This window comes from Oncorhynchus tshawytscha, linkage group LG04 (assembly GCF_018296145.1).
Source record: "Oncorhynchus tshawytscha isolate Ot180627B linkage group LG04, Otsh_v2.0, whole genome shotgun sequence".
Classification (NCBI taxonomy): Eukaryota; Metazoa; Chordata; class Actinopteri; order Salmoniformes; family Salmonidae; genus Oncorhynchus; species Oncorhynchus tshawytscha.
Window position 1 is genome coordinate 44,566,321 of NC_056432.1, and position 27,230 is coordinate 44,593,550.

A 27,230-nucleotide genomic window follows, 5' to 3' on the forward strand; every position below is an offset into this window, starting at 1 on the left:
TAAATGTTTTATTATATACTCAAAGCAATTAATATTTATCCACTGTAGATGGTGCCTTCAGGATCCTGAGGAGAGAGAGCTGTCAGAATATTTGCACTGAGAAAAAGGATGACAGCCAGCCGAGGTTCAGTGTGCACCGAGGTCATAATAACCATGCCCCAAAATCGGCAAGACAGTTAGGAACAGGGTACATTTTTTGTACTTTGTTGGCTAAGGAAAATGTTGTGCTTCGGAATTCATGTGACATAACATTATGTCACAGAGATTAAGTAACATTTTCAGTTCTTGTTTTATGGGTATAGGATGTAGTACTGTGTGAATACATTTTTAATTGCGTTATTTCCCAGTTTATTTTATTGTTTAACTCACTGCTTGGAATTCAGTAGGATTTAACAGACATAAATTGTGTTAGTATAATCACTCTCTGGCGGTTTTTCCCCGAGAATAAAACGGTGACGTCATCCTCCCTTGACCGTTACCAAAGGAAAAACGTACTAGAATTGCCCACACGACTGTCATACGTGGACGACCTTACACTTGAATTATCGATGCACTAATACACGATGTCAATTACCTAACTGAAAAAGCTTATTTGTATTAAAAAAATACATGTTTCTACTTTTTAGATGCCCGTCTCCTTTGAGCAATCTGGAAATGGTGCTCTGTGGAGAAATAACACTACTTTTTACATAAGGTTCTGTAATAATTAGAGACCATGCAAAGTCTGGATTCTATCCTTACTAAATATGAAAGTCAATTTGTAAAGGTTTTTTTCTGCAGTCATTTTTATTAGGTGAATAATGATGTTAGTTGTATCAAATATTCATAACGAAAAAATAAGTCAAATCAACTGTTCTATTTTTTGAACTTTTGAAATTGGCTGGGGACTCAGCATTGTTAAGGCAGATAATGTTTATGAAACCATGCAAGAAATCTTGTGTGCAAAAATAAGGGCATGCTATTCATGTTTACAGTACATAAGCTGTTTTTATATATTGCAAAAAACTGTAGTTTTCAATTGCAGTGCTGAATCTGTGTCTTTTATAAAGAATGTGTTCTTTACATGCTATTTACATTTGTATTACATTGTGAATTCTGTGCTCACTCTGGATAATAAAAGTTTCAAAGTAAAAATGCTTTCATGCTATCATTGTTATGAAAAAAGTAATGACAACATAAAACATTCAACAAATGCTGAACAATACTGCTTCAACCATGGTTCCATTGAAAAATCTGATACATACTGAAAACACACAACTTGTGTTCGAGTTTCTCAAATGTTTTGGTAGGTCTGATGTCATCAAACATAAGCTGTATCTTTACTAGAAATCAGGTGAAATGTATAACACGTAAATTGTTGCAAGAATGGTAACATTAGTGAAAGATCTACGAAATACATCAGCAAATGAGCAATTCATGTGCTGACATAAGCTACCCTGTACAATAATACTGACCAATACCACACTGCTGTGCTGCACGGAGATAAGTTCACATTCTATTTCTTTGCAAGGATGGATGAGACAACTGTATAGACTGTAGAGTTTAGACTCCAACGGGCAACACAGTAAGGGCATACTTAAATGACTTATTCCTCTGTAATGTCCTCCAGTGGAAGCTAATGGCTGTCAATCCCAGCTAGTAGATCTGGAAGTGGGCAGAGGTGGTGCCTATGACCACAGAGTGGGCATGTTTGCTCACGGTCTAACCACAAATACAGACACTCCTCACAGAACACATGCTAGGTGGGAGAGAGAAACACATGGGCTTTACACTCACATTCACTTTGGTTTACCAAAAGGAGTATGCATTGAATATTGGTCAGTTATTCAATACAGTATTGATCAGTAAGGCCACAGAAAGAAACAAAAGAGTCATGGACAGTGACTTTAGCATCAAGCTACACCACACTAAGGGTCATATAAAACCTTTTTTTAAATTTAACTTTTATTTAACTAGGCAAGTCCATTAAGAACAAATTCTTATTTACAATGACGGCCTACCCCGGCCAAACCCTCCCCTAACTCGGACAACGCTGGTCCAATTGTGCGCCACCCTATGGGACACCCAATCATGGCCGGTTGTGATACAGCCCATACTGTTACAGTCGGCTTGTGGTTACCATGGTTAACACAGGCGAATGGTGGTATAGTAAAGTATGTAGTAGCAGAGCTTATGGTTTGATGTATGTACTCTCACATGCCTGAGAAGAGCTATGGGGTTTCTGAAGTCACCCTGACAAATAGTACACACATCTCCGGCCTCATTGCACTGCTGGCTGCTGCTGGCCCTCACACCTTAACTCTATGGGTGATAGAGCATCAGGTAGGTGGTCACAAGGAGACAAAGCTTGTGTTTACATTCCCATACCATTAGGCAGGGATTATCAACTAGATTAAGCCGCGGCCCAAACCTTTCTTGAGCAGATGGTCGGGGCCCCCGGAACATACAGCAAATACAAATAATTTGAAGACTGCAAATTGACCACAAGAAGCCCAAACAGATATATTTGACTAAAACAATAATTTCAACCCTTGCTTACATTTGTTTATGATCACGTGTCTCCCTATTATGGAAATACTTGGGAACAGAGTTCCAAAATTAAAATAACTTGGAGCTGATTTCCTGGTGTTTTTACAGTTTTTTTATACCCCCCAAAATGTAATAATAATAATTCTCAATTTGTTTTGCTCTGAAAACTCAGGGGGCCAAATAAAACACCCGCAGGCCACCAGTCGGGGAACCCTGCCATACAGGGTCAACTCACTGTATACAGTATCTTTATTCTGATGTTGCATTTTAATACGGTACATGTAGTAAGATGATTCAATCAGAGTGCAAGATCAGGCAAAACCCACTGACAGTTGAAGGTTTACAACTGTAGCTAGTAGTGTTATAGGGCAGTGATGTGGGCTGGTATTTGGCCCTGATACTTTTCTTTACAGAAAGTAATCATTTCTCACCTGAGAACTGCAGAGAATTTCCATATAGCCCTGCGTATGGCTGATACTCGTCCACAGAGGTCAAGCGACTGAAAGATAAACATATTACACAGTCAAGGCACTAGAATCGGGTGCATTAGTGCAGCCCTGGAACAAAAGCCTGCCTCTGGACCAGGTTGGTGACCACTGTATAATATCCTTAAAACATGAGAAATTCTCACTCTGAAACATTACAAATTCTTCCCTGAATACAGTGCCCTAGTGATTCCTTTTTTATGATTCCCTTTCTGCTCGACTTAATGACTCAAACCCGCCCCCACTCTCTCTTATTTTCTTTTCTTTAACCACTCACTGATGGGCAGTGTCCTGTCCCATTTTGCAATATTCTGAGGACACACCTCTGTGAACAGTTCTGACTCAATTTCTCCAAGTTCTCATGATCTCAATCCATAATACTTTGACAGCTGCACGCACCCATTTACTAGGATTTGTTTTGCACACAGCAGCAAAAATAAGGGGTTAAATACATATAAAATATGTTGTTCCATGTGGTGAATTTGTTATTCAATTCATTTTTTAAATAAATATATTTTTTTTATACTTCAAGGGGTCTTAAAATTCAAAATCAAATAGCTAAATGATCATCCCCCAGCTTTGACAGGGCTTAGACTTTTATGGGTTAAGAGCAGCACACTGTAAGAGTTTTAAAGCAGCACGCTCCAGACTAAGCATGGCCCCTGGCCTAGGCTCCACAGGCTGCAGCTTCTTTCCTCATTGTCCCTTCCTGCCCCTAGTTCTGGCTACACACACACACACACACACACACACACACACACACACACACACACACACACACACAACCACTTGATATGTCAAACTAAAACTGGACTCCAGCCAGAAACGTTGAGCCACAGAAGCAGTTCTAAAGCATTCTGGGACTTTCTGCTTGTTTTGTTTCATTAGTGATGCTGACCTCTCAACCTACCAATCAAAGCCTACCCAGCAGTTGGGTACGCCACCGTTATAAGTAATTCCTATCAGCTGCTAAAAGCATGTTTTCATTCAATCTTGCTGCATGGTTATTAGAAAATACATTTCCCTGAAGTGGGAGTGCACTGACAGTGCCAAAAAATGTAGCCAACAAGCAATGTTAAAATAACAGTAGAGCAAAGTAAATCAAATACATTTACAACCCACCACGGTATACAGTAAATCAATGTACAAGAGTCTGGTCTTTTTCTGTAGGCCTCCACTTGTACCGACTTGCATGTTTGTGCTTGTGAGATCATTAAATCAGTCCTTCCGTGGATGGAAGCAAAAGCAAAAGCACGAAGCAGAATGATTGGCTGATGTGTGGCCATGACTTCATCGGCTGAAAGTGGGCCACTTGGGCCTGTTTCAGGACAAGGTTTGGTTGGGGCAGAGGGTGGTGGGAAAGGTGGGGGTTGGTTGGTCGGTTGGTTTAGTGATAGCGTGGCGCGGGTACCCCAGCAGCCGAGGAGGAGTGGGAGCACACACAGCAGTAATGGTCCAGCCCCAGGGAAGGATGACCTCACCTCTGCACCCCTCCAGGGAGAAATGAGCTCAGTGGCAGCAGCCTCACTCTCTGATTGGCCTGTTTATCAGCCGAGTCAAAATACACTCTGTGACCCCAACGGGCAAAACCTGCACGCAGATAGAACACCAACAGATAGACAGACAATGACAAATACACACTCTTTCTGTGACCACAACATGTTATAAACAACACTTTCGTGTGGATAAGACACCAAAATCAACACACACACACACTCCCACATTGTGACCCCCAGGACATAAGTGAAACTTTAATGAATATAAAACACACACAAGCTGTGACCCTTAGGACACCAGAAAATAGTATGAATATAACACACACTCACACAGGCTCTTACCATGGATTTAAAGGCCCAGAGGATCTTGGGCAGAAACAGGGCTGATGGTGAAGTACTTGAGAACAAAGTCAGTGATCTCCATCGCCCAGATCAAAGAAGTCAAAGCTGTTGATGTTGGGCTTTGCAAACATGGGCTTTGCAAACATCGGGCTGAGGTGGGGGGAAAAACAGCAGCGATGAGACATGAGACTTCAGTTCTGTACAGGTTGAGGTTTGATCATGGATAGACGTGATACATTATGTCTAGTCTCTATTGGTTACAAGGGAAACTTTCATTGATCAACAGAAGATTTAGTAACAAATATGAACAAGGTAACTCAAATTTCATAAAACAAAACTAAATGTGATAACAGGTGAAATTATAAATAAACACAAAATCAATACTCACATGAAACGTAGTCACATGGTGACATATGCCTAAAGACAATGAAAATAACATTAGAGCATAAAGGACAAAAATTAATGAATAAATTACCACACAGATTCTGTACACACACAGATAAGAAAGAAAACCAAATCAACGACAACAAGGGAGGGAGGTATTGCCCACCCTCAGTGTGGTGTGGACCCCTTTCCTCCCTGGAGGAGACGGTCATCTGGATGAAGACGTCTTGGGGAGTCCCCAGAACCAGGCCAACTGCCTGGAAGTTAGCTGAGGGCACGCCGGACCAGAGGGAACCCCGACCCCAACCAGGCCGGAGAAGAGCTGCTGGGGGAGGTAGGAGAGTCAGGCTTCAGACAGTCAAACAAGCCTTGGTCCAGGCTGCTTTATGATCCCAGGGTTTGGCTATGGGTCCTGGAGAGCAGAGGGGATCAGCTACATCTTTTGACGGTTCAAAGACTGTTGTCTAGTCTATTTGCTGCATTGCCTTTCAATGAATTTGGTTCCTGAAGGTAACATGTCTTATCTACCTTCCTCTTTAGTGGGAAATTTCAGGTTATGATGAACCTGCAGAGAGGTCTGTGTCCTAGAATGTAGACTCGAACCTTTCTGAGGGCATGCCATCGGTGTTACTGCTATGCCTCCTCTGCATGGCACATCCAGTCCATCCCCATTTGATCCAGGTCTGTGGTGGGGTGCAAACAGACACACAGATGGCAACGAGTGAATACGGTAAAGAGCAGCAGGGGGGGTATCAATGGTTGGCTAGCCTTTTATTGCGACATTATAGCTAGCCGCAGATAGATTGTGGCACTATCACACCACCATTTACATGTACATGGTTTACTGATTTTTCAGATGTATATGGTTGCTTCCTAAATGCATATTTTTGCAAGGAAATTGTTAAGCTCAAATGAATCATCGTTTTATTTATAATTATCATACCCCTGTAGCACACACCCCTGCGGCTGCCAGGCTCGCAACTATGTTTTCCCTGTATGATGACGTCAGTGAAATTGTAAATCTACCAACTAGCGTTCACTTTCCCACCACGCCACACCGAGTTTGGAAAATGTTTTGATGGTGGACGTCAGATTTAAAAAATGTTAGTTTATTTCCGAGGCTTTCTCTGTAATTTCTCTGAAGTGAATGTCGGCAACAGGTGTCTCTTGTAGAGTTATAGCCAGTTAGCGATGAATCTTACAGCAGGCTACTAATGTTAGCTAGCTCATGCTAACTCTAGCAGCTGGATGAGTACAGTAGCTAGCCCAGTGTCGTTAGCGTGTCCACAGGCTAACAAAGCAGTCTTTATCCAAAACGGCTTGCTAATATTTACTTTTTTTAGCTAGCTACCTAGCACTACGGAAATATATATATTTTTTTACAGCTCATGTATTCACAGCTACCACGTTTTCAAGCCTAGTATTGCTAGCTAGCTAGCTAGCTAGCAAAATGGGTTAGTTTGCGGTTATGGTGTTGACCAAACAGTTACTCTGTCATAGCCAGACACCCCAGTTCAACTGCAAGTCTCTACTTAACAGTTTATCCAGCTTGCTTGTTATTGGAGCATTCCTGCAATTAAATTCCTCTGGCTGGACTGGGTGGTCGCGGGGATCTCCTAAGGTCATGCCATGGTGCTACGAAGATTACTGAGAAAACGTTGGGTGCTAGGTGTGGTGTTTGGACTTTCTTTGATCTACTTCTTAACCAACACCCTGAAACAGGTATTTAAACTTTTGACATCTCAGCTTTATGTCCAGCTCAAAGAACTGGAAAACAGATATTATATTTGTCTGTACAGGCCTACGTTAGCCTAGACAGAGAGTCTGAGGTCCAGCTCGGGTGGGTATAATTAGTGGAACGTTCTAACAGGAATCTGTTCCAAAAACTCCGTAAAGTAACTTACAAGTTGCCAACAAACGCATACAAAGTCGCATGATCAATTCAGCTAGCTGACAAATAGGCATCAACTCACCACGTAGCTTATTCTTAAGGTTTGTCCATAGGCTACCAGAGTGAGGACAGACATTTTACGGAATTAACGTGGTGAGTGAAAAACTTAATTAAATAGCCAGCTCCCTACCTGGTATCTTATTCTGCCGCTATACAACTTAGTATGCGTTGTTTGTTGACAACCTTGTTATTTACGAAGTTTTTGAAACAGATTCCTGTTGGAACATTCCACAAATTATACCCACCCTTTGGCTATACAAGACCTGTGAGATGAATTGTGTTGTGTTATGCAGGAGGAGAGAACCATAAGGGATCGCACCCTGTTGGAGGCCAGGGACCCGGACCACCGGATCCCATGGAAGGTCAGGTTTAACCTGGGCAACAGTAGCAGGCCAATCACTCAGTGCCGGAACTCCATTCAGGGCAAGTCACTGCTCACAGATGAACTGGGTAAGTTATTAACCTAACTGGACTCATTCACTCACTTGTAATACCTTAGGAAAAATGGCTTTATCTCAATCTGTATTTCCACGATTCCTTACATCCTGTCTCCTCCCACCGGACCTTCTTCTCCAATGTGTTTTGATGAGATGGGATTCAAGGAAAGATGAATTAAGAAAAGCCCCTATCATTGAGGTATCATGAAATACAACTTCAATATTCAAGTCACTGACTAATCCATTGTATGTAATGGTCCACCAGGTTATGTGTGCGAGAGGAAGGATCTGCTGGTGAACGGTTGCTGTAATGTCAACGCTCTGAGCTCCAGACAGTACATCTGTAAAAGTTGTCTGGCCAATGGCTGCTGTAACATCTACGAGTACTGTGTGTCCTGCTGCCTCCAGCCTGATAAGGTATTCAAACTGTGGCACTCTTGTTGTGCTGCACCCAATAGCTAAATTGTTTGTTCCAAATGAGAATTTGCTGGAGGATGCATGACTTTTCAGTCAGTGGTATCATATATCTTACCTTTGACTCTTCAACTCTACATTGTTTTCATCTTAACCTTTTGTAGTGGTTGAGTTATAACTAATCCATGTTAGAAATTCAAGATTTTGATCTGACCTTTACACTTCTCTCTCTGATCTCTTCACCCAAATTTCCCTTTCTTTTTGATGTTCTCCCTCACTCACTTGCCCTCTCTCTTTCTCCCTCTCTCAGCAACTTCTACTAGAGCATTTCCTGAACAGAGCTGCAGACGGCTTTCAGAACCTCTTCACCGCCGTGGAGGACCACTTTGAGCTGTGTTTAGCTAAGTGTCGAACTTCATCGCAGGTATGTTGAGTTGTGTACATGAAACAAATGCATACCTCCCTGACCCTACCCACATGCTTTCATGCAGAGATGGTAAGAAAAACATTCTAATGGTCGTGTTTACCTTCTCATTTTGCTAATGCAGAGTGTCCAACATGAAAATACCTACAGAAATCCACAAGCAAAATACTGTTATGGAGAAAGTCCACCTGAACTCCTGCCTATATGATTGTTCGATCCTCTGGGACCTACGAGACTGAAAAGAAACTAATAATAGTCCAACTAAGAGCTAAGGGACACACCTTGATGCTGCTTGAAAAGACGGGCTTCATCTTGTGTCCCATACTGGCCTTGAACAGTCTGATACCATACAGTGCCATCAAGAACACCAGAGCCATATACTGTATAGAGGGAGTTTGGCAAACTTTGACTGGCGACAACGGACACCATGTTGAACCTTTCGATATAATGTGAGTAATCGTCTCTACATATGGCTCTGAAGAACACTATCGTAACCTCACAACTATGGACAAATACTTTATGATTTTTCTATATTATTTACACTTCATAAGTGCATAGCTTCATAACTTCATCAGTGATGATCATCAGGTCTCATTTGCTCACCAGTTGGGATTCGCCTCATGCTGCCCATTGTTTCACATCATGGGCGTGTTCATTAGGGCATGCAACTGAAAGTGTTTTAAAATGTTTCGCAACAGAACTAAAATGTGGGTTTCTTATTGGTTAAGTCCCTCCCTGTTTAAGTTGTTTTCTTCCAAATGAACATGGCCCATGTTATAAAGGTTTTTATTTCAAGCCTGATCAATGTACTGAAGGATGGTATTAGTTAAGTCTTCATTGTTGAGAAACAAACTACAAAGAATGTGTCATCACTTGTGTGTAGTTGTGCATGCATATTGACTGACGGCTATTTAGTAACGTGACTGAAAGTAATCTGCTCACGGTTTACGTTGCAATGTCTATTTTTTAGACCCTTTCAGAATAATTACCAGTATTGCATTTTGTATAGAAATTGTATCTATTTTACACTATGAAAGAATTCTATATTATGATGACTAAAGACCCTATAGTTTATCTGGGGTCAGAGCGCTGTATCAACATGTAGAATTGGCATATTTGATTGAATATATGACAAAATAACTTTTTCAACATTGTTTTTTTCATTGTCAATATACATACATTTTCTTTCTGCTGTGCTATTGTTACCTATCATTTTGACATGGGTTTAACAGCTTGATCTGCTTTACCATGCTCTGTCTACCTGCCTATGCTATAATTGCCTGGCTACGCAAAGTCCTTGCTGCAGTCAAATGCTACGCCACCCCCATGGAAGTTCTTTTTTTGCAGTGAGTCTGGATCTGATTTGAGTACCTCCCCGACAATTTCTAGAATCAAACACATTCTAACTGTTCGGATCAGTCCCAGAAACTGGTGGTTTTGGCCATTGCCAGAACACATGTGTAAAGCAGTGTTTTTCACACTCTGCTGATTGGTAGTGATGAGCCAATAGCTGATTACTTTGTTTTATACAACCCCCCCCCCCACCCCTGATTTTTTACATCGCCACAAACGACTTCAAGGATGGCAGTCTCATGCTGAAGTATTTAGCGAACATAGAGCAGTGGAAGAATTCAGTTAGAGTCTTCAGGAAAATGCTATACACCCTGGAATACAGTGATTGGACACCAGGGCCCTCAGTTTCTATGCAATATAGAAACATATTTAAAAAATTGGCCAACGTACAATCACTGGAGAATGAACTGGAGGATCTCCGTCGAGACTATCCTACCAACGGGACATAAAAAATTGTAATAACTTATGTTTCACCGAGTTGTGGCTGAACCATGACACGGATAATATACAGTTGGCTGGGTTTGCCGTGCATCGGCAGGACAGAACAGCTACGTCTGGTAAGACGAGGGGTGGGGGTGTGTGTTTATTTGTCAATAAAAGCTGGTGTGCAATGTCTTATTAAGGAAGTCTTGAGGTATAGCTAGCCTGAGGTAGAGTACCTAATGAATAGCTGTAGACCACACTAACTACCAAGAGCAGTCTATTTACCATCACAAATCGATGCTGGCACTAAGGCCGCACTCAACGAGCTGTTTAAGGCCATAAGCAAACAAGAAAAATGCTCATCCAGAAGCGGCGACCCTAGTGGCTGGGGACTTTAATGCAGGCAAACTCAAATCCGTTTGACCTCATTTCTACCAGCATGTCACGTGCAACAAGAAGGAAAAAAATTCTAAACCACCTTTACTCCACACACAGAGATGCACACAAAGCTCTCCCTCACCCTCCATTTGGAAAATCTAACCATAATTGTATCCTCCTGATTCCTGTTTATTAGCAAAAACTAAAGCAGGAAGTACCAGTGACCCACTCAATACGGAAGTGGTCAGATAACGCGGATGCTACGCTACAGGACTGTTTTGCTAGCATAGACTGGAATATGTTCCGGGATTCATCCAATGGCATTGGTGAATATACCACCTCGGTCACCGGCTTCATCAATAAGTGCATCGACGACGCCCCCCCCCCCACAGTGGCCGAACATACATATCCCAACTAGAATCAATGGATTACAGGCAACGCCGCACCGAGCTAAAGGCTAAAGCAGCCACTTTCAAGGAGCGGGACACTAATCCGGACGCTTATAAGAAATCAAGCTATGCCCTCAGACGAACCATAGAAGAGGCAAAGCATCAATACAGGACTAAGATTGAATCCTACTACAGCGGCTCTGATGCTCGTCGGATATGGCAGGACTTGCAAACTATTACGGACTACAAAGGGAAAACCCAGCCACGAGCTGCCCAGTAAAGAAAGCCGACCAGACAAGCTAAATGCCTTTTTATGCTCGCTTCAGGGCAAGCAACACTGAAGCATGCATGAGAGCACCAGCTGTTCCAGATGACTGTGTGATCACACTCTCTGTAGCCGGTGTGAGCAAGACCTTTTAACAGGTCAACATTCACAAGGCCGCGTGGCCAGACGGATTACCAGGACGTGTACTCGGAGTATGCGCTGACCAACTGGCAAGTGTCTTCACTAACATTTTCAACCTCTCCCTGACTGAGTCTGTAATACCTACATGTTATAAGCAGACCAGCAGACCTCCCTGTTCCCAAGAAAGCAAAGGTAACCTGCCTAAATGACTACTGCCCCGTAGCACTCACGTCGGTAGCCATGAAGTGCTTTGAAAGGCTGGTAATGGCTCACAACACCATAATCCCGGAAACCCTAGACCCACTCCAATTTGCATAGCACCCCAACAGATCCACAGATGACGCATTCTCAATCGTACTCCACACTGCCCTTTCCCACCTGGACAAAAGGAACACCTATGTGAGAATTCTGTTCATTGACTACAGCTCAGTGTTCAACACTACAGTGCCCACAAAGCTCATCACTAAACTAAGGACCCTGGGACTAAACACCTCCATCTGGACTTCCTGACGGACCGCCCCCAGGTGGTAAGGGTAGGCAACAACACATCTGCCACGCTGATCCTCAACACGGGGTCCCCTCCTGTACTCCCTGTTCACCCACGACTGCGTGGCAAAGCATGACTCCAACACCATCATTAAGTTTGCTGACAACACAACAGTGTTAAGCCTGATCAACGATGAGACTGCCTATAGGGAGGAGGTCAGAGACCTGGCAGTGTAGTGCCAGGACAACAACCTCTCCCTCAATGTGAGCAAGACTAAGGAGCTGATTGTGGACTACATGAAAAGGAGGGCCGAACACGCCGTGGAGCGGGTCGAGAGTTTGAACTTCCTTGGTGTCCACATCACCAACAAACTATCATGGTCCAAACATACCAAGATAGTCGTGAAAAGGGCACAACAAAACTTTTTCCCCCTCAGGAGACTGAAAAGATTTGGCATGGGTCCTCAGATCCTCAACAGGTTTTACAACTGTACCATCGAGAGCATCCTGACGGTTTGCATCACTGCCTGGTATGGCAACTGCTCTGCCCCCGACCGTAAGGTGCTAAAGAGGGTATTGCGTACTGCCCAGTACATTACTGGGGCCAAGCTTCCTGACATCCAGGACCTATATACTAGGCGGTGTCAGAGGAAGGCCCAAAAAATTGTCCAAGACTCTAGTCACCCTAGCCATAGGCTGTTCTCTCTGCTACCGAATGGCAAGCGGTACCAGAGTGCCAAGTCTAGGTCCAAAAGGCTCCTTAACAGCTTCTACCCCCAAGCCAAAAGACTGCTGAACAATTAATCAAATGGCCACCCGGACTATTTACATTGACCCCCTTTGTTTTTACACTGCTGCTACTCGCTGATTATTATCAATGCATAGTCACTTTACCCCTACCTACATGTACAAATTACCTCGACTAACCTGTATATAGCCTTATTATTTTGTGTTACTTTATATTTCTTACTTTAGTTACGAAATATTTTCTAAACTCTTTCTTGAACTGCATTGTTGGTTAAGGGCTTTGTAAGTAAGCATTTCATGGTAACCTGTTGTATTCGGCACGTGACAAATACAATTTGATTTGAAAATAATACTTAGGAACAGAATTTAGAATGTGTGTTAGCATAGAAAAAGTGTGATTTATCAAACAATCTTATGAGCGTCATGTACACACTGGTAGGAGATAACCATAGATAAATACCAATATTGTTCTCAAAGCCTCAGTGCTCGTGAGTGACCATGGCTGTTTGTGTTTTGAAATTGGTCAAAATAATCCCAATCCCACACATGGGGAATATACAACACCCTACCATAAAATTCAACTGCGAAACAAAACATTTTTCTGAGACTGAAATAGAGGTGCTAATGTCTGCGATTGAGTTCAAACAAAATGTTTTATTTCGCTCATTCAGTTGTGGCTTAACCAGTAAAAATAAAAGCATAGCTACAAAGAGAGGACCATTAGGACAATTCAGGTTGCTTTGGCAATGGCAAAATACTACAAATGAGTAAAGAACACTCAACAATAAGCTATCTTGTAGACGTATAAGCCAACATTGCTGTTCTGCAGAATTAACGAGTCGTGCTGGTCACCTGGCCACCTTATTCAGCAGCGTCTTTTGAGCATCACATAACCTATCAAATGCACATAAAGTGTGGAAGTTTTTTCTGTTCACATGCATAGTTAAAATCACCATTCCAAAATGATTTCATGGCCATGTGGATGCTGTCTATTTCTCTGTTTATATTTGGGAACCCATTGATGGCGGCATGGCAAACATCCCTCTTGACTTCACCCAGTTGTGCGATGGTATTTTTTTAAACATTTAACCTTCATTTAACCAGGCAAGTCAGTTAAGAACAAATTTGGCCTACACAGGCCAAACCTGGACGACTATGGGCCAGCTGTGTGCCACCCTACGGGACTCCCAATTATGGACGGTTGTGATACAGACTGAATTCAAACCAGGGTGTCTGTAGTGACGCCTCTAGCACTGAGATGCAGTGCCTTAGACCGCTGCACCACTCGGGAGCCCAGTATGTTACTGTTAGTTTAGCTGATTATTGCATCCAAGACATTGGCTCATCGAGGGATCCGAGATGCCGATCAGCAAGCTCCCTTCGGGAAATGTGCCCATTGCCAAAATCCCGAGGGGGGATAGGGACAGTGGTGATTTTAGCATGTAAATCTTGGTGGGGCAAACTCCTCATTTTTCGGGGGTTGGTGCATGCCAGCAAAGCCTCTACACAACACTACATTCGTGGCCAAAAGTTCTGAGAATGACACAAATATAAATTTTCACAGTCTGCTGCCTCAGTTTGTATGATGGCAATTTGCATATACTCCAGAATGTTATGAAGAGCGAGCAGATTAATTGCAATTATTGCAATTGCAAAGTCCCTCTTTGCCATGCAAATGAACTGAATCCCCCAAAAACATTTCCACTGCATTTCAGCCCTGCCACAAAAGGACCAGCTGACATTATGTCAGTGATTCTCTCGTTAACACAGGTGTGAGTGTTGACAAGGCTGGAGATCACTCTGTCATGCTGATTGAGTTCGAATAGCAGACTGGAAGCTTCAAAAGGAGGGTGGTGCTTGGCATCATTGTTCTTCCTCTGTCAACCATGGTTACCTGCAAGGAAACACGTGCCGTCATCATTGCTTTGCACAGGCAAGGATATTGCTGCCAGTAAGATTGCACCTAAATCAGCCATTTATCGGATCATCAAGAACTTCAAGGAGAGCGGTTCAATTGTGTGAAGAAGGCTTCAGGACACCCAAGAAAGTCCAGCAAGCGCCAGGACCGTCTCCTAAAGTTGATTCAGCTGTGGGATCGGGGCACCACCAGTACAGAGCTTGCTCAGGATTGGCAGCAGGCAGGTGTGAGTGCATCTGCACGCACAGTGAGGCAAAGACTTGGAGGATTGCCTGGTGTCAAGAAGGGCAGCAAAGAAGCCACTTCTCTCCAGGAAAAACATCAGGGACAGACTGATATTCTGCAAAAGGTACAGGTATTAGACTGCTGAGGACTGGGGTAAAGTCATTTTCTCTGATGAATCCCCTTTCCGATTGTTTGGGGCATCTGGAAAAAATCTTATCCGGAGAAGACAAGGTGAGCGCTACCTTCAGTCAGTCCTGTGTCATGCCAACCGTAAAGCATCCTGAGACCATTCATGTGTGGGGTTGCTTCTCAGCCAAGGGAGTGAGCTCACTCACAATTTTGCCTAAGAACACAGCCATGAATAAAGAATGGTACCAACACATCCTCCGAGAACAACTTCTCCCAACCATCCAGGAACAGTTTGGTGACGAACAATGCCTTTTCCAGCATGATGGAGCACCTTGCCAAAAGGCAAAGGTGATAACTAAGTGGCTCAGGGAACAAAACATCGATATTTTGGGTCCATGGCCAGGAAACTCCCCAGACCTTAATCCCATTGAGAACTTGTTGTCAATCCTCAAGAGGCGGGTGGACAAATAAAAACCCACACATTCTGACAAACTCCAAGCATTGATTATGCAAGAACGGGCTGCCATCAGTCAGGATGTGACCCAGAAGTTAATTGACACCATGCCAGGGTGGATTGCAGAGGTCTTGTAAAAGAAGGGTCAACACTGTAAATATTGACTCATTGCATCAACTTTATGTAATTGTCAATAAAAGTCTTTGACACTTATGAAATGCTTGCAATTATACTTCAGTATTCAATAGTAACATCTGACAAAAATGTCTAAAGACACTGAAGCAGCAAACTTTGTGGAAATTAATATTTGTGTCATTCTCGTGGCAGAAGTCATGCTAGATTGACAGCATGGCCAATGTATTCAACCTGTTCTGGCCCATGGCATGTGAATGTTTATCCTTTTAAGCTTGGAAAAGAGACCATTAAACCCAGACTTGGACTACAGGTGGAGGTGTAGAAGCACGGTGGCTAGGAAAAACTCCCTAGAAAGGCCAGAGCCTAGGAAGAAACCTAGAGAGGAACCAGGCTATGAGGGGTTGCCAGTCTTCTTCTGGCTGTGCCGGGTGGAGATTATAACAGAACTTGGCCAAGATGTTCAAATGTTCATAGATGACTAGCAGGGTAAAATAATAATAATCACAGTTGTTGTAGACGGTGCAACAGGTCAGCACCTCAGGAGTAAATGTCAGTTGGCTTTTCATAGCTGAAAATTCAGAGTATCTCTACCGCTCTTGCTATCTCCAGAGAGTTGAAAACAGCAGGTCTGGGACAAGGTAACACATCCGGTGAACAGGTCAGGGTTCGATAGCTGCAGGCAGAACAGTTGAAACTGGAGCAGCAGCACGACCAGGTGGACTGAGGACAGCAGTCTAGGTAGTCCTGAGGCATAGTCCTAGGGCTCAGGTCCTCTGAGAGAGAGAAAGAAAGAAAGAGAATTAGAGAGAGCATACTTAAATTCACACAGGACACCGAATAAGACAGAAGAAGAACTATTGCAGCATAAATACTGGAGGCTGAGACAGGAGGGGTTGGGAGACACTGTGGCCCCGTCCAACGATACCCCCGGACAGGGCCAAACAGGCAGGATATAACCCCACTCACTTTGCCAAAGCACAGCCCCACACCACTAGAGGGATATCTTCAACCACCAACTTACTATCTAAAGGTCGAGTATAGCCCATGAAGATATAATTCTCAGATTCAACAGAAGATCTCTTTGTTTCTTGGGACCTACTAGAACTAGCATCTCTGTCTTGTCAGAGTTTAAAAGTATACAATTTGCCGCAGGGTAGCCTAGTGGTTAGAGTGTTGGAATGAAAATGTCTGAAACACAGGCTTCCAGGGAGGGCAATTTTGGGGCTTCACCATGTTTCCTCGAAATGTACAGCTGTGTGTCATCCGCATAGCAGTGAAAGTTAACATTATGTTTCCGAATGACATCACCAAGAGGTAAAATATATAATGAAAACAATAGTGGTCCTAAAACGGAGCCTTGAGGAACACCGACAGTTTTCAATCTCTCCAAAAGAATGTGATGAATGTCTAACAATACGAGGACAGATGTAGAGCCTTGGTATGACACCATTAAAAGGTCATTTACCACCTTCACGTGTGCAATCTCAGTGCTATGATGGGGTCTAAAACCAGACTTACACGTTTCGTATACATTGTCTTCAGGAAGGCAGTGAGTTGCTGCACAACAGCCTTTTCATTTTTTTTGAGAGGAATGGGAGCTTTGATATATGCCGATAGTTTAGATTTTCTGGGACAAGGTTTGGATTTTTCAAGAGAGGCTTTATTACTGCCTCTCTTAGTGAGTTTGGTACACATTCGCTGGATAGAGAGCCATTTATTATGTTCAACATAGGAGGGCCAAGCACAGGAAGCAGCTCTTTTAGTAGTTTAGTTGGAATAGCGTCCAGTATGCAGCTTGAAGGTTTAGAGGCCATGATTATTTTCATCAATGTCAAGATATATAGTATTAAAAAACTTGTCTCCCTCGATCCTAGGTCCTGGCAGTGTTGTGCAGACTAGACTAATAGTGAATATATCAAAACTATGAAATAACACATATGGAATCATGTAGTAACCAAAAAAGTGTTAAATATAAAATATGTTTTGATTTGTTTATGATTCTTCAAAGTAGCCACCCTTTGCCTTGATGGCAGCTTTGCACACTTCGCATTCTCTCAACCAGGAGTTCCCACATATGCTGAGCACTTGTTGCTGCTTTTCTTTCACTCTGCGTTCCAACTCATCCTAAACCATCTCAATTGAGTGGAGGTAGGGTGATTGTGGAGGACAGGTCATCTGATGCAGCACCCCATCCCTCTCCTTCTTGGTCAAATAGCCCTTACACAGCCTGGAGTTTTGTTGGGTCATTGTCCTGTTGAAAAACAAATGATAGTCACATTAAGCACAAACCAGATGGGATGGCGTATCGCTGCAGAATTCTGTGGTAGCCATGCTGGTTAATTGTGCCTTGAATTCTAAATAAATCACTGACAGTGTCACCAGCAACGCACCATCACAGCTCCATGCTTCACGGTGTGAACCACATATGCGGAAATCATCCGTTCACCTACTCTGCTTCTCTCAAATTTGCACTCATCAGACCAAAGGACAGATTTCCACCAGTCTATTGTCCATTGAATGTCTCTTCTTATTATTGGTGTCCTGTAATAGTAGTTTCTTTGCAGCAATTTGACCATGAAGGCCTGATTCACCCAGTCTCCTCTGAACAGTTGATGTTGAGATGTGTCTGTTACTTAAGGTCCGTGAAGTGTTTATTTGGGCTGTAATTTCTGAGGCTAGTAACTCTAATGAACTTATCCTCTGCAGCAGAGGTAACACTTTTCTGCGTCGGTCCTCGTGCGGGTTTCATCATAGAGCTTGATGGTTTTTGCGACTGCACTTTGGTGAAACTTTCAAAGTTCTTAAAATGTTCCATATTGACTGACTTTCTTTTCTTAAAGTAATGATGGACTGTTGTTTCTCTTTGCTTATTTGAGCTGTTCTTGCCCTTTTACCAAATAGGGATGTCTTCTGTATACCACCTCTACCTTGTCACAACACAACATATTGGCTCAAAAAACATTAAGAAGGCAAGATATTCCACAAATGAACAAGGGAACTTGTTAATTGAAATGTATTCCAGGTGACTACCTCATGAAGCTGGTTGAGAGAATGCCAAGTGTGTGCAAAGCTGTCATCAAGGCAAAGGGTGGCTACTTTGAAGAATCTCAAATATAAAATATATTTTGATTTGTTTAACACTTTTTGGGTTACTACATTATTCCATATGTGTTATTTCATAGTTTAAGTCTTCACTATTATTCTACAATGTAAAAAATAGTGAAAAAACCTGGAATGAGTAGGTGTCCAAACTTTTGACTGGTACAGTATATATTCAAGAGATGTTATATATTATTTACAGTACCAGTCAAAGGTTTGGACTCATTCCAGGGTTTTCTTAAATACAGTACATTAAAATTGTAATAAATAAAATATGATTTAAAAATAAATAGTATTGCCGACCTCCAAAATGAGTGAATCCTGAGACCTGATTCTTCTCACCAGGATTTAGGACTTCTAGAATCTATGGTACTCTGGAATTGACTATAGATTCCACTCAAACCACAAGTCCCGGGACTGCTTCCTCGCAACAATATTTTAAAATACTGAAAGACATTATGAAAGTGCACAGTGTCGGATAGTAGTGCTTTCTTTTTGTGTATACTTTTCAATCTAATATAATTAAATGTGTTGTAATGGAGTGTAGCTGTGGGCACACGTTGCATTATATAACCTGCTGTTGACTTCATATAGAAAATCTCATATGCCATGTCTTCAGTTTTTATTGCTTATGTTGTCAGTAATATAGCTAAGAATGAATTGCTTAGCCAAGTGAGTGTGGCCATAGTCTTATATTCATCTGGCTTCATATGGTATAAAAAGTACTGTCGATATGGCAAACTTCCTTCATACAGTATCTTACAATGTGCTACCATAATAGGTGAAACCCCATCAGAAAAATAAATCAATTTGTTTCCTTTTTAAATGATTATTTGGTCAACTAAATACCATTTTGAGTTTGTTGGCTTATGAATTACATGTCTAACTATCCACTGCATCATCCTTTATTTTTCTCATTCAATTTAGCGGTTTCTCAACTTCAGGAAGTTTACGGGCAAGAAAGTGATGCAACTACTACCAAAGTAATGCAACTGCTTCATGACCTGAGTCATGTTGAGTGTAATCAATTCAAATTGTATTGGTCACGTATTTAGCAGATGTTATTGAAGATGTAGCAAAATGCTTTTGTTCCTAGCTTCAAAAGTGCAGTAGTATCTAACAATACACACAAATCTCAAAGTAAAAGAATGCAATTAAGAAATAGATAAATATTAGGATGAGCAATGTCGGCATGGCATTGACTAGAATACAGTATGTAAACATTATTAAAGTGACCAGTGATTCCATGTCTATGTACATAGTGCACCAGCCTCTAAGGTGCTGCGTCGACTAACCGGGTGGCAGCCGGCTCGTGACAGTGACTAAGTTCAGGGCAGGGTACTGGGTGGAGGCCGGATGGTGATGGCTATTTAACAGTCTGATGGCCTTGAGATAGCTGTCTTTCAGTCGCTCTGTCCCAGCTTTGATGCACCTGTACTGACCTCTCCTGTATGATAGCGGGGTGAACAGGCCCGTGGCTCGGGTGGTTTATGTCCTTGATGATCTTTTTAGCTTTCCTGTGACATCTGGTGCTTTAGGTGTCCTGGAGGGCAGGCAGTGTGCCCCGGGTGATGCATTGGGCAGACTGCACCACCCACTGGAGAGCCCTGTGGTTGCGGGCGGTGCAGTTGTCGTACCAGGCAGTGATACTCTCAATTGTGCATCTGTAAAGATTTGTGGGGGTCTGAGGGGGCAAGCCAAATTTCTTCCGCCTCCTGAGAAGGCTGTTGAGCCTTATTCACCACACTGTCTGTGTGGGTGGACCATTTCAGATTGTCAGTGATGTGTACGCTGAGGACTTGAAGCTTTTCACCTTCTCCACTGAGGTCCCGTCGATGTGGATGGGGGCATGCTCCCTCTGCTGTCTCCTGAAGTCCACGATCAGCTCCTTCCTTTTGTTGATGTTGAGGGAGAGGTTATTTTACTGGCACCACTCCGCCAAGGCACATCCTCTTCATTGCTGTTATTCAGGCCTACTACCGTTGTGTCGTCTGCAAACTTGATGATTGAGTTGGAGGTGTGGGTGGCCACGGGTGAACGGAGTGCAGGAGGGGGCAGAGCACACACTCTTGAGTGGCCCCTGTGTTGAAGATCAGTGTAGTGGAGGTGTTGTGGACCTTCACCACCTGGGGGCGGCCCGTCAGGTTGGTCTATTACCCAGTTGCACAGGATGGGGTTCAGACCCAGGGCCCCGAGCTTAATGATGAGCTTGGAGGGTACTATGGTGTTGAAGGCTGAGCTGTAGTCAATGGACAGCATTCTTACACAGGTATTCCTCTTGTCCAGATGGGAAAGGGCAGTGCGATGGCGATTGTATCGTCTGTGGATCTATTGTGGCGGTATGTAAATTGAAGTGGGTCTAGGGCAGGGTGGAGGTGATATGATCCCTAACTAGCCTCTCAAGGCACTTCATGATAACAGAAGTGAGTGCTATGGGGTGATAGTCATTTAGCTCAGTTAACTTTGATTTCTTGGGTACAGGAACAATGGTGGACATCTTGAAGCAAGTGGGGACAGCAGACTGGGATAGGGAGAGATTGAATATGTCCGTAAACACTCCGGCCAGCTGGTCTGCGCATGCTCTGAGGATGCGTCTAGGGATGCCGCCTGGTCCGGCAGCCTTGCTAGAGTTAACACGCTTAGATGTCTTACTCATGACTGCCACTGTTATCTTCAAAGCGGGTGAAGGTGTTTAGCTGGGAGCAAGACGTGGGTGTCCACGATATGGCTGGTTTTCCCTTTGTAATCAGTGATTGCTTTTTCACCAGAGGGATTGTCTGAGACCAGCCAATGAAACTGTGGGTTTGCACAACCAAAGAATATCTGCACAAACTGTCAGAAATGGCCTCATGAAACTCATGTGCATGCTCATCGTCCTCAGCAGGGTCTTGACCTAACTGCAGTTCGGCATCGTAGCCAACTTCATTGGGAAAATGCTCACCTTCGATGGCCACTGGCATGCTGGAGAAGTGTGTTCTTCACGGATTAATCCCGGTTTCAACTGTACCGGTCAGATGTCAGACAGCATATATGGCATTGTGTGGACAAGCGGTTTACTGATGTCAACAGAGTGCCCCATGGTGGCGGTGGGATTATGGTATAGGCAGGCATAAGCTTCGGACAATTAACACAATTGCATTTTATCTATTGGCAATTTGAATGCACAGAGATACCGTGATGAGATCCTGAAGCCCATTGTCGTGCCATTCATCCACTGCCTTCACTTCATGTTTCAGCATGATAAAGCACAGCCCCATGTCGCAAGGATCTGTACACAATTCCTGGAAGCTGAAAATGTCCCACTTCTTCCATGGCCTGCTACTCACCTGACATGTTACCATTGAGCAAGTTTGGATGCTTTGGATTAACACGTACGACAGTGTGTTCCAGTTCCTGCCAATATCCAGCAACTTCGAACAGCCATTGAGGAGTGGAGCAACATTCCATAGGCCACAATCAACAGCCTAATCAATTCTATGTAAAGGAGATGTGTTGCGCTGCATGAGGCAAATGGTGCTCACCAGATACTGAGTTTCAGATCCACACCCCTATTTTTTTTTAAGGCATCTATGACCAACAGATTTATTTCTGTATTCCCAGTCATGTGAAATCCACAGAATAAGGGCCTAATTTAACTAATTTCAATTTACTGATTTCCTTATGAACTGTAACTCAGTAAAATCTTTGAAATTGTTGTTGCATGTTACATTTATATTTTTGTTCAGTGTACTATTACAGAGAAACAACTTTAAAATAAATAATTAAACAAAGAAATACATCATTTTAAACAGGACGAATCTAAGAGGGCATGTGCACTTGTGCCCCCTATGGTCATGACTTCCTCTGTTCATATCAATCTCATAACAAATAAATAATTACACATTTCAAATTGACTGTGTGCAGTTTTCAAAAAAAGGCCATCAAGACTTAACTTGATATAGCTGAGACCAAAAGTTACAAGTTTAAACACAAACCCATATAGCAGACACGTTTATACAAAATAACTTACAGTACATGAATGAATGAATACATTTTTAGTATACATTAAATATTTCTGGCATTACTAACACTTTAGTATACAGTGTCAGCCTGTTATTTGTGTGTTCTGAGGATGCAAGAAGGACGTCATGAGATGTGAATATTAGGAGTCAGTGTCTGTGTTCCAAATGGCACCTTATTCCCTATTTAGTGAACAACTTGGGTTCTGCTCAAAGCAGTTCACTAAATAGGGAATAGGGTGTCATTTGGGACACAGACTCGCAATCTCTGGGGACTTCTGACCTCCCTGGACGTCATAGTACTACTTCCTGTTCTTCTACCCCACTCACCAACCACAGCTCTCAAACCTCTATGAAACACCATTTGAGTCAGAGGGAGATGCTCCCTCAACCTAGCCTAATTTAGGCTCCATAGACGAGGAGCAGTAGGGACAGCAAAGACCGGGATGGAAATGTCTATGTTCCTCTCCATGACAAGAGTGAATTGAATAACTTAAAAGTGAATAACAAATTTGATAGTGTTCCTTGTGGTCCTTGATTTGTTTCGAAAATAAATTAGAACCTAAACTGAAAACTCAAATAAATAGATGTAAATATATACTGTGCAGTAATCAAACCACAATCTTCTTTCACATTCACATTACTGGCGATGGGCCTGTGTCCTTATTGTTGATTTACATGAAATTCCTGAATAAATATCCTAAAATCACCCTTAAGTGACAAAAAAATCACTCTCTCTAACCCTCACATACAGTATTAGCCTTAAAGCCAGCAACTTCCAACACCGTGGCCAGAAAGTCCTTATGCCGGTCTAGCACTGCCCAGCCATAAATCTTCTTCTCATACTCATCACGGGACACATCTTGGGGCACCTTGGTGGACACAGTAGTGGTATTTGAGTCCAGGATCTGCAAGAGCTTCTCTATGCGGCCAAAGAGGTTCTGGAGATGGTTCATGGAATCCCTCAGGAGCCGCAGGAGTATCTGAGTCTCATTATCTGAGGCCTCCAACAGGTCAGTCATGTATTTGGTTACTGTGTCTATGTGCCAGTGGAAGAGCATGGCTCTGTTGTGGATGTTCTGTAGCTTCACCTTATGGGTGGAGCCAGTGATGGTTGTTGGTGGTACTCCATCCACGCCTGGGGCCTGCTGATCGGTTGGGAAGCCATTTGTTTTGATCTGGAAGCACACAAAACAGTGGACTTTCAATTCAATTGCACATTATTTGCAGCTTGGTAGTAAACACAGCAGCATAAAATATACTGCTAAAGTTTATAATACACAAAGCAATGGTTATTCCACAGTTAACCTCTTCCCCAGGCTAATTGCTACCGAATATAACAGAGATGGCTGGTAGACAATAATAATACACAGTAGTTACACAGGCGAGCTAAGAGCTTGACTATCCCTCAACGCTCTTGCAAGTGAACAGTACTTGTTTTGGTAGATAAATGCAGTTACAGGTATAACTTTCCCAGGAATAATACACAGCAGTGTTTGAAATACTGTTGAGATAACACCACGTAATCTTTAGTTATTTAGTGGGGAGTTCGCGATTGTCACTGTGACCAACCCAGGGTTTAAACCCTGATCTCCTGTGGTCCTCAAGATTGTGTTAGCCCACTGAGCTAAAGGCCAGGCATCGGGTCAAGTTTCAGACAAATATATTCACCGAACCAACTCAGTTGCATCTTGTTACTTACGTAAGTAGTCAGGAGGATGCCAGCTTCGTGATCCAACAGGTTGGAAAGCTCTACGATCTTGTCTAAAGCCTTCTGACACTTGTCCATGTCCCCAGAGTGGGGTGCAGCTCGTACCGTCTCCAACTTGATCACAAGGAGAACACATATGAACACTGGGGAAATTCAAAATGTACCATGTAAGGGACACAGCACGAATGAACACTTAGGAACATGATCGCACACACACGTAAAAAAAAAAAAAAATGCTGTGTATCTAGTCACCAGCAAAATGACCAAATCATGAAACCATAGCTTATTCCATTACTAAGCCAAATATGTGACAAAGGATTAACATACACAAATATTACTTTAAATATTAAGTATACATATTTACCAAAGTCTGTTAGAGTTGTTCTATGCTGGTGAGCCATGGAGACACTAAATGGTGGGTTGATCAACTAATACCGTATGACTGGTGTCTCTAAAACAAGAAGCATTCTGATGGAAACAAAAATGTACTCTGTTAAAAAAAAAAAATCACATAATGGTTGTCATGAAGACATTGCATCACCAAATAGTGTGACAAAGTATGTGTAATACATCTCACCCCATGTCCAAGGTATTTGTTGTGTAAATTCATTCAAAACAAAGTAAATGTTACTATAAATGTTATCTTAACAAATTGGTGACAATGTATTCATAAAATGAAGTCCAGAAATACATGAATTCATTCAATAGTCTTTATTGAATAAAGCAGTACATTTTACAAATATTTCACAGAACATTTTGTTTTTTATTGTACAAAATGTCATTGTACCAAAAAATATATATATTTCTAATGATATTAGTAGCTTCAATATCAGTCTACAAGGAAATGAAAAACAAAGTTGTTTATTGTGCAAATTGAAAAACAAACTGTAAATAAGACATAGTGTTGATCGTATCAAAGCTACAAAAGTAAAGAAATGTTGACCCTTAAAAAAAATCTGAGTAACTTATTGATGTTGGAACTGCATCACGGCATTGAATAAAACCGCACTTAACCTTGGATGGTCGTAGGATTTTTGTAATATCTTTTGTAGTATTGCCTGCATGTTTTCCAAGAAAATACAATTCTGAGATTTGTTTTTAACAATTATTAACAGAATAATTTCCACAAATACACTTTAAGTTTGAACCTTTTTGAATGTCGTAAAAAACATAATTGGCCAAAATAACACGCGGTGCTGAGATTTCAAAGAGTGTCTTCAGCTATTGGGGGTGCGATTAGGAAATGTACGTGCCCTACTACACGTAGAATTTGTGAAGATGTGGCGAATATGACGCACCAATGGAGAATGTTTTTTTACCAAGCATAAGTTGTGCTTCACATAATTCACTCACACAATTAATTTGACCTTTGACACAAAGGGGGTCTTTGACACATACTATTACGATATAAACATCACTGGAAGACTCAGCCGTGTTGTTTACAGTCCTAGTAACATGTTTGTGCCCTGCGGCAAGCAGGAAAGTAACATAAAGTCCTCACGGTAACACTTTCTAAAAAGGCTACAGGTATAATGTGTTATTGCTCGTTATAAGAGTGCATGCGCCTTTATAATAATGCATTATGACAAGGCTTAGGCTATGATAGGTATCCCCCTTTCTCTTTCCCTTTAATGTTATATCGCTCTATGTAGGACATTTACAACTGACTCAAAATTGCTGTTATTTAGTCAGCTCTTGTTATGGGGTGATAAGACATAAGGGGGTTATATAGGCTTATAACAAGTCTTAGAATGCATTCATTATAACCTCATTATACCTGCAGTCCTTAAGTAAAGTTTTACCAGCATCACAACTGGACTTTAAGTTCACCAATTCCCTTATCCCGCTGTGTGCATTGGTCAGGGTCCAGGCAGCATCCAATCGGTGCATGGTCATGGCAACAAAGTTCATAGTTAATACTGCTCATGCTGCAGTGCTAGTCTAGGCACAGAGTTAGCATCTCCCTCCAGCCCTGTACTGCCCCAGGCCCAAGACACGGAGAGGGGCGTAGTACGGACCAGGCCGCCATCAGCAGGCTGGCTCTTTCCTGTGCTGCTGGAGCATCTCAGTCACACTCACTATGTCCTCTTCAGGGACCTAGAGTAGAACACAGGAGAGACGAGGTTGCAATTCCTATTCCAATGCCATCAGCATCTTCAGCATGAGAAGCATTCTAATTGATGGCTCATCGCCATCAAGTGTAAGGTTTCTGTGGGGTTTTCCTACATAGGATAGACCACAGGGGTATTTTAATAACACATCATATTAGTAAAAGCATTTTATCTTGGGCTTGTTGACTGACATTTGAAGATAAAAGGCTAGGGGGAGTTTAAAACAGTTTGTTAAGTCAGAAATTCATCTCCTCACGTCAAACTATCAGTGTCATTCAAGTGCCAACTATGTAGATAGCGCAGAAAGTCACTGCTGACGTCAAGTTGTAAAGTCTAAGGGAAGCCGATGATTTAGCATTATCTGGTGTTGATACTTCTATGACAAATCAGAAATTAAAAATGTATTGAAGAGCTGCTGACATTATTGTAATTTCTGTAACCAGATATGTCAACGTCCTGTTACACAAAAACCTGCTAGTGTAGTTTAGCCTTAGATAAATTATCATGGCATTCATTACACACTAGCCTGAAACTCTGGCAAACAGTGCCCTCCACTGGTCAGAATCAGAAAATACCCCCTTCTAGAGTTCTGAATGCCAAGTTGCAAGGAGTAATGCCTTTTGTAACTCACATCAGCAGTTTAAGGCTTACTCACCAGGGCATGGTCGAAGCTGAAGGTGCTGATATAATAGGCGGAGATGTCACTGTCGGCTAAAGGCTGGGATATCTGGGCAACAATGCCACACTCATCTGGAAAACAAGGCGCAGAGAGAGAGAGATATACACTAAAATAATAGTGGGCGTGA

General features: G+C 42.4%; 2 protein-coding genes and 1 long non-coding RNA gene across 4 annotated transcripts in view; 1 reads left to right on the forward strand and 2 right to left on the reverse strand.

The window, feature by feature from the left end:
• Positions 1-1,123: 1,123 nt before the first annotated feature.
• Positions 1,124-6,227, reverse strand: LOC112248859. Its single transcript, XR_002953278.2, has 5 exons — positions 5,765-6,227; positions 5,403-5,648; positions 5,241-5,269; positions 4,853-5,002; positions 1,124-4,604 (listed from the first exon to the last, which is right to left on the reverse strand). It is a non-coding gene; the product is annotated as an uncharacterized LOC112248859 (long non-coding RNA).
• Positions 6,227-10,437, forward strand: LOC112248858 (SREBP regulating gene protein). Its single transcript, XM_024418218.2, has 5 exons — positions 6,227-6,958; positions 7,481-7,637; positions 7,890-8,041; positions 8,349-8,462; positions 8,587-10,437. The coding sequence occupies exons 1-5, from the start codon at positions 6,866-6,868 to the stop codon at positions 8,668-8,670; spliced, it is 600 nt and encodes a 199-aa protein (XP_024273986.1). The 5' UTR covers positions 6,227-6,865; the 3' UTR covers positions 8,671-10,437.
• A 14,568-nt stretch (positions 10,438-25,005) lies between these two features.
• Positions 25,006-27,230, reverse strand: part of LOC112248860 (cytosolic arginine sensor for mTORC1 subunit 1) — a 32,868-nt gene continuing 30,643 nt past the window's right edge. For both annotated transcript variants that reach the window (XM_024418219.2, XM_024418221.2), the window contains 2 exons: positions 27,080-27,174; positions 25,006-26,410 (listed from right to left, as the gene is read on the reverse strand). In XM_024418219.2, the coding sequence (XP_024273987.1) occupies positions 26,342-26,410; positions 27,080-27,174 (164 nt within the window). In that variant the 3' untranslated portion in view covers positions 25,006-26,341. The remainder of the gene's footprint in view (positions 26,411-27,079; positions 27,175-27,230) is intronic.

Excerpts from the sequence above, each read along its gene's own strand:
- LOC112248858 (XM_024418218.2), top strand. The coding sequence starts at position 6,866 with ATGGTGCTACGAAGATTACTGAGAAAACGTTGGGTGCTAGGTGTGGTG. Across the intron at positions 7,638-7,889 it reads ACTGCTCACAGATGAACTGG|GTTATGTGTGCGAGAGGAAG; the intron begins GTAAGTTATTAA and ends ATGGTCCACCAG. Across the intron at positions 8,463-8,586 it reads AGTGTCGAACTTCATCGCAG|AGTGTCCAACATGAAAATAC; the intron begins GTATGTTGAGTT and ends TTGCTAATGCAG.